The sequence below is a fragment of the Octopus bimaculoides genome, chromosome 11, assembly GCF_001194135.2.
Source record: "Octopus bimaculoides isolate UCB-OBI-ISO-001 chromosome 11, ASM119413v2, whole genome shotgun sequence".
In the NCBI taxonomy this organism is placed as follows: Eukaryota; Metazoa; Mollusca; class Cephalopoda; order Octopoda; family Octopodidae; genus Octopus; species Octopus bimaculoides.
The window spans coordinates 29,394,085-29,402,233 of NC_068991.1; the positions used below are offsets into that span (position 1 = coordinate 29,394,085).

The window sequence follows — 8,149 nt, forward strand, 5'->3', positions numbered from 1 at the left end:
ATAATAATAATAATAATAATAATAATAATAATAATAATAATAATAATAATAATAATAATAATAATAATGATAATAATAATAATAATAACAGCAACAACAACAACAACAACAGTAATTGAACCTGACTAAAAATGAACCCAACCGCTCTCAAAATGATTATCTTGACTGACTGCAAGAAGAGACGCAAAAATTTGGCGATGATATGGCTGGATTACAGGAAAGCATATGACATGGGCCTTCACTTGTGAATTATTGAATGCCTTAAGCTGCTTAAGGTCTCCCACAATTTCCTGAAGTTAATACAAAACTCAACGGCCAACGTGGCGAATTGAACTCACAGCATGAGGAGATAAGCTGGGATAGGTGAATATCAAAAGAGGGATCTTTCAAGGGAACAGTCTGTCTCTTCTCAAAAGGGGGAAAATCAGTAAAAACCATGGGATCAAGCTAAAAATGGTGAAACTATGAAGGAAGTCGGAGAGAAAGGATATAAGTACCTGGGTATCTTTGAAAGAGATAAGAGGAATGAACACAAGATGAAAGAAATGTCCAGAAAAGAGTATTTGAGGAGAACTCGGATTGTGCCCCAATTTGAAGCTAAATGGCCTCTATAAGATTAGAGCAATTGACACGTGGGTGGTTTTTTTGATGAGATGTGGGGCAGGAATAACATCCTGGAAGAAGAATGACTTACAAGAGATAGACCGGAGAACACGTAAATTAATGACAATGAACAAGGAACTACACCCCAAGAGTGATGTATCAAGATTGAATGTAAAGAGGAAAGAAGGAGACCGGGGATTGGTGTGTTGTGAAGGTTGTGTAAGGGAAGAGGGAGACTAGCCTGGTTTGGTATGTTAAGGGGAGTAAAGAAGAAATGATTGTAGTACTGAAAATGCAGGGAACCTTAAAAGTGAACGAAGCTGTAGATCCAACACGATTTAAGAAAGACCAAAGAGAACAGATGAAGAAAATTTGGCAGGACAAGAAAATGCACAGTCAGTTCTTGAAGAATAAAGATGAGATTGATTGGAATAGAACTTGGCAATGGCTGCAGAAAGGAGACTTAAAAGGGACCACTGTGGCATTAATGTGCAGTGCTCATGAACAAGCTCTCAGTACAAACTATGTAGAATGTACTCTGAGAAGGGAGAAAGTATAAGCCATATTGTTAGTGCTGTAAGCTCGCACAACGCGAATACAAAAGCAGACACAGCAGTGTGGTCAGATATGTCCACTGGCTGTTGTGAGGTAAGCCAAACCTCGAGAGAGCCGAACACAAGCCAGAAGAAGTAATGGAAAATGAACATTACAAAATACTCTGGGATTTTAACATACAATGCGACCAAGTCATAGAGGCGAGACGGCCATATATCGTGATCATCCATAAAGATGAAAAAGAAGCAAAGATAATAGATGTTGCGAATCGAGGGTGAAATATAACGAAACAGAAAAGAGTGAGAAATACCAGCCACTGCGGGACAGGATAGGAAATTTATGGGGTATGAGGAAAATAATGGTGATACCGGTGGTAACTGGAGAATTAGGAGCAGTTTTCAAGAGCTTAGAAAAACATATTAAGAATATTGGAGCTGCTCTCAGGCTCGAAGTGATCTAGAAGACGGCATTGTCCTTATGGTCTGTCTAACTGATTCCTTTGCCCTCTGGAATCGGTCCTGCAAGTGCTGTTGGTGTAGGTGTCGTCTTGACGTGTCGTTGCAACTTTCGGTCGTCCACTGTGTGGACGATCATCCGTGCTGTTTGTGGCATTGTATCGTTTCCTCAGACGCTCAATTATCCGAATACTGCAATTCAAGTCACTAGCAATGACTCATGGACGTTGACCATCAAGGTGACATTCGACGGCTTGCTCCCTCGTGTCAGTCTTGGCATGCTTGCTGCGTTCGCGAAAAGAATGATTTTATTACTACCCATTTCGGGCGCACAAAGAGGGGACAGCACAATATATGATCCGGGGGTTATATACAACAAAATGAAATTAAAAATTTGAATAACAAACATGAAACAACGAATGGGACACAAAGGACAATAACAGACAACAAAGACAAATGAGGTTAAAAAGAACAGGTATGATTCGACCCCATGAGCCCTGTCTTTTTGAACGACACCTTTTATTTTTCCTATGTCGTGTTCACGCAGGGCCTTTCACTCCCAACATACGAGCTACATCCATCTTTTTTTTAGCACACTCTCTAATAGACACCTTCTTTCCAGCCCCACCTTTCTTTTCAGGTGAAATGTAAATACATTCACCAAAGCGAGGCCGAGTACAAAGCTGTCTGTCACAAAACCTTTCATACACGACTTCCATATCACCTCTTTCGCAATTGCTATGAGAAAGCAATTCTTAGCTTCATCCGTGATGAAATCAGGTGGGTTGATTTATAGAATAGACTCAGCTGATAGCTGTACTCTTCTTCCATCTGACAAAAGATGTTCTGCATAAACCCACACTTCTGAAATACCTGGACACTGCACAATAGCGTGCAGGACGGTTTCCACGTCCCGCTCGCATTTTGGGCAGGCCTACGGTCCAGGGTGGCCAAGTCTGGTGAGTTTATCTCGAACAGGTAAGGCTCCTCTGTAACACTGCCAGGCCAAAGACTTTTGGAAGTTATCCAGTGTCTTCGGTCCGAATGTTCTCTGGAACAGGCCGAATAACTGGTTGCATCGAGACTTAGGGTCCTTCTCTACACTAATTTCCTCTATGAATCTCTCATACTTTTCTACGGGTATCAAAATACATCCTTCATTTGCTTCAAAACTGCTTCCAGTCGGCTTCACTCTTACCTGTCCCTTCCATTCTGCAGTTTCTCTTTCCACATCCTCACTCTTCTCATACCTTACCAGGACACCCTTATATTTGCATAGTCCTTCTACTGTTTTTTCCCTTCTCTCTTGCATGTTTTGGGCTTCAAGTTTTTCCTTACCTTTCTTGCGTTATACTGAACGCTCTCTTAGGGTCCTTAAAACATCAATAATAAATTGCATGAACCTGACCGTCACAGAACTAATTGCCACAGAAACAAATGTCAATATCACCGAGCTAAATGACATAATTTATGAAGCAGTCACTGAGGCCACAAAAGAAGCTGGATACTTCCTCAAACCCATCTAAACAGGAGTACCACCACCCAAACAAACCCTGTAGATAAATAATATCCAGAAAAAAATAGAAAACAAGAGAAAAGATCTGTCAATTCTTAATGAAACTAGTAGACTATCAACGCTACTAAGCAACAAGAAGAAAGTGAACAAAGTATACCTGAGGTAAAAGAACAGGTAAAACAAGATATCCTCGCCAAAGCACAAAGAATCCTCCGGTATCAGAAACGCCAACTTTTCTTTGAACAAAACAAACAATTAAATTCAGACCCCAAAAGATTCTACCAAGAACTTGGCAAAAATAAAATAGACATCAACAGCTGAAGAAATGGAAGAATTTTGGAAAGGAATATGGTCGGCGAAGAACAACCTCAGAAAAGGTCTATCAAAGCAACAAACACAGCACCTTAACAACTGTAACAACTGATGAGGCTACCCAGGCACTGCAAAACCTAAGCAACCAGGAGGCACTCGGTCACGACAAGATCCTCAACTTCTGGTTAAAATACCTAACAGGAACACAAAAAGCTGGCTGAGAAATTTAATGAATACTAGGAGACAATGCCTGACTGGCTCACGAAAGGGAAAACTATCTTAATTCCCAAATCCACTGAAACGGCAAACCTACAAAATTACAGACTGATAACTGTCTCCCTACAATTTATAAAGCCTTTAATGCAATAATATCACGGAGAATGAGCAAGCATCTGGAAGAAAACAACCTGTTTCCAGAAGAGTAGAAGGGATGCTGCAAGGGCTCATACGGCTGTAAAGATCAACTAATGATCAATAAAGCCATAACTGAAGACAGCCACAGAAAGAAGAAAGGCCTCGGTATGGCCTGGATAGACTACTGAAATGCTTTTGATAGTATTCCCCACACGTGGATCCTCGAAACACTAGCCATGAACAAGGTAGCAGCAATAATCATAAAATATATAAAATATTCCATGAATAAATGGCAGACTGCTACAGCCCCAGACAAAATAGGGACTCATAAAAAGCAAAGAAGAAGAAGAATACTCCCGGGAGAGGCGCTTTCTTCACTCCTTTTCTGCTTGGCACTGACACCTTTATCTAACATGCTAAACAGAACTGGATGTTGATAGACTGTTACAGCAAAACAATTAACCATCAATTGTATATGGATTTTTTAAAACAGTATGCTGCAAATGAAAAACAGCAGGAAACAAGAAATAAACATGAAACTTAACTTAGAAAAATTTGCCAAAACAACCTCGAAAAGAAGAAAACTAGTTTAGAGTAAGAACATCACACTAGATAAAGCAAATGAAATAAGAGAATAAGACCAAAGCCAGACATACAAATATTTATGAATCAATGAACTAGATACGATACAAACACACAAATCTAAGAGCAGATAAGAAAGGAATACTATAGACGAGTTAGATTAATACTGAAAATAGAGCTCAATGCGAAAAACAATATAATAGGTATAAACACTGTAGCTGTCCCTGTTATATGCTACAGCTGCAATATTCTTAACTGGACTCTAAATGAACTAATCAAAATAGACAGGAAAACAAGAAAAATAATGACAGGATTTAAGATGCATCACCACAAATCTGGAAATTATTACAAAATAACCACCATAAGATTACAAAAATACCTACTTCAGAAGCAAGGAAAACTAATACAGATAGCCACAAAACTCGAACAAAACAAGAAGCTGTTTTCAGTCTTTAAGGAAGCTGACAAATACAAAGAGAAATCATAGTACCTAACAGCTATAAAGAAAAATGATAAACAACAAAAGCTGTAAAACAACTGAAATCCAAACTAAAACTGGTACAACAACATAGCATGATAAAACGATGGCAAGAAAAGCCCTTACATGGCAAATATTGGGTTAAGTTAAACAGAAAAGAAATAGACAAAGCAAAATCCCAATAACGGCTGAGAAGCTCAGATCTCAAGGCTTAGACTGAAGGATTTTTAATTGCAGCACAAGACCAAAGCCTTCCCACCAGAAATCACCAAAAGCACGAAATGAAAAGAAATACAAGTAACTTCAGAATATGTGGTGATGGAGAAGAAACAATAAATCATATTGTCTTTGGCTACCCAGTCCTGGCCAAGAAGGAATATATTCACAGGCGCAACAGAGTTGGGACCTATATACGATGGAAGCTATGCCAACACTATGGAATAACAATAGGAAAAAGATGGTATAGACACACGCCAGAAAAGGTCTCAGAAAATAAGCAAGCAATCATACTATGGGATATGTCAATATACACACATATAGAAATTAAGGCCAATAGGTCGGATGTAGCTGTCAGAGATCGCCAAGAAAAAAATTCTTTCTAATCGACGTATCAATACCAACAGATGACAATGTTTCTCTAAAAGAAATGGAGAAACTTTCAAACTACAAAGACCTGGAAACAGAGCTAACTCGAATGTGGAGCCTAAAAACAGAGACGATTCCTATTATAGTAGGTGCATTAGGTATGATAAAAAACATTCAGACAAATACATAACAAAAGCATCAGGATTTACAAGTATATATAACATACAGAAAATAGCACTACTAGGCACCGCACACATCCTACGTAAAACACTTGAATACAGTGAAAATAAGAGCACCACAACAAACTACCGTAGTAGTAGTAGTAGTAGTAGTAGTAGTAGTAGTAGTAGTAGTAGTAGTAGTAGTAGTTTTGTTGTTGATGTTATAATTGTAGTTTTTGATTCATGTATAAGCTATCAATTTAGTGGGGAGAGGTTAGTAGATCCCATAGGCCACTGTATGGATATACTATTTCATCGACCCGGAGGGATGAAAGGCAAGGTTGAACACGGTGTCGTTTGACCACAGTAGATAAAGAGCCTGAAGAAGAAATTGAGCTCCAAATATTATTTAATGAATATCTTGTCCAACCAGAAAAAAAAAACCTTGCCTAGAAAATATGTCTTATAAAATGTTCTCTGTATCAATGGAAGTTCTTGCTTACAAGTACTAAGGACGTGGAGTTGGTATAGAGAAAACTCGTTCAGGTATACACCACACCATAGAATCTTCAGTGACTAAAGACATATTGGAGAATGTAGTATTATATATGTATTGGGGAATATAGAATTATAAACGCTGGAATAAAAACGTTACGGTCATAGTTAGACTGTCACTGAACATAATTAGAAAAGGATGGCATGGGGCAAAATAAGAGCAATTCGACTGTCTGCTATTTCAACGACACAGAATATTTAAGCAAATTGTTTTTGATACCAAAATTAAAAATTAAGCTTAAATAAAGAAGTGACTGTCACAACTTACCCAGGAAGATAATTTGTAGCAACGTAAAAGAAACAACAAAACATGTTGTCATAATAGCAACAGTTTCATAAATTTGAAATTTGCCAAATATTTTTAGATCCGTAAAGAGACCATCAAAATCATATTCCTTTTTTGGTGACATAATGTTACGCCAAGCCAAGAAAAGAGCACTGACGTTGAGGTCTTGTTTTCAACAAAACTTTCACAGCCATCCAGTCGAATGAGATAAGAAATGCATATAAATATTGTTGTAGTCGTTACTACTACTACTACTACTGCTGCTGCTGCTGCTGCTTCTGCTGCTGTTGCTACTACTACTACTACTACTACTACTACTACTACTTCTGCTGCTGCTGCTGCTGCTGCTGTTTCTGCTGCTGCTGTTGCTGCTGCTGCTACTACTACTACTACTACTACTACTACCACTACTACTACTACTACTAATAATAATAATAATAATAATAATAATAATAATTTTTTGTCTCTGGAGAGAGTTATTCTCTTTTAGTGCCTTATTAGTTTAACACTCATTTATTTCCACTCATTTATTTATTTTTACTAAAATTTTCCTTGTGACTTGCAACCTTTTCAGTAGACGTTGACTCTGTCCATTATCGGAACTGCGTTCTTATTCTTTTTCTTGTTGTACGCATGCGTATGCGTCAGTGTGCGTGCGCATTACATATGTATGTATGTATGTATGTATGTATGTATGTATGTATGTATGTATGTATGTATGTATGTACATATGTATTATGTATGTATGTATGTATGTATGTATGTATGTGTACGTATGCATGTGTGTATGCATGTATGTGTACGTATGCATATACATATGTATGCATGTGTGCATGTTTGTACGTATGTATGTATGTATGTATGTATGTACTGTGCATGTTTGTGTGTATGCCTGTATGTGTGTGTATGCCTCTGTGTGTGTGTGTGTGTATGCCTATATATATATATATATGCTTGTGCGCGTGTTTGCATGTATGCATGTATTCTGCATGTCTATGTGCTTGTGCGTTCATGTTTGCGTGTTTGTGTGTTTGTGTGATTGCGTTTGTGTGTTTGTATGCGCGTGTGTGGAGTGTGTGTGTGTGTGTCTGTTTGTGTGTGTGTATTTGTGTGTATACCTCTGTCTCCTTGTGTGTGCATGTCTCCGTATGGGTTTGTGTGATTATGCATGTGTGTCTGTTATTTATGGATGTGTGTCTCCATATGTGTCCTTGTGGGAAGTGTGCGTGTGTGTATATGTTTATGTGTTTCAGTTTTCATTTGTATGTATGTATGTATGTATGTATGTATGTGTGTGTGTGTGTTTGTGCCCGTCTGTCCATATTACTTATGTATCTATCTATTTGTATATCTACCTGTCCGTACGCGTTCCCATTTACCTACACATATATTGTTGTTGGCACTCCGTCGCTTACGACGTCGAGGGTTCCAGTTGATCCGATCAACGGAACAGCCTGCTCGTGAAATTAACGTGCAAGTGGATGAGCACTCCACAGACACGTGTACCATTAACGTAGTTCTCAGGGATATTCAGCGTGACACAGTTTGACAAGGCTGACCCTTTGAATTACAGGCACAACAGAAACAGGAAGTAAGAGTGAGAGAAAGTTGTGGTGAAAGAGTACAGCAGGGTTCGCCACCATCCCCTGCCGGAGCCTCGTGGAGCTTTGGGTGTTTTCGCTCAATAAACACTCACAACGCCCGGTC

At 38.6% G+C, this 8,149-nt stretch overlaps 1 protein-coding gene across 1 annotated transcript in view; it reads right to left on the minus strand.

Annotated features, from left to right (window-relative positions):
• The window catches only part of LOC106880969 (solute carrier family 22 member 21), a 147,818-nt gene extending 141,103 nt beyond the window's left edge, over nucleotides 1-6,715 (minus strand). The window contains exon 1 of the mRNA XM_052971666.1: nucleotides 6,425-6,715. Coding sequence (XP_052827626.1) covers nucleotides 6,425-6,566 — 142 coding nt within the window. The 5' untranslated portion in view covers nucleotides 6,567-6,715. The remainder of the gene's footprint in view (nucleotides 1-6,424) is intronic.
• Between the last annotated feature and the right edge of the window lie 1,434 nt (nucleotides 6,716-8,149).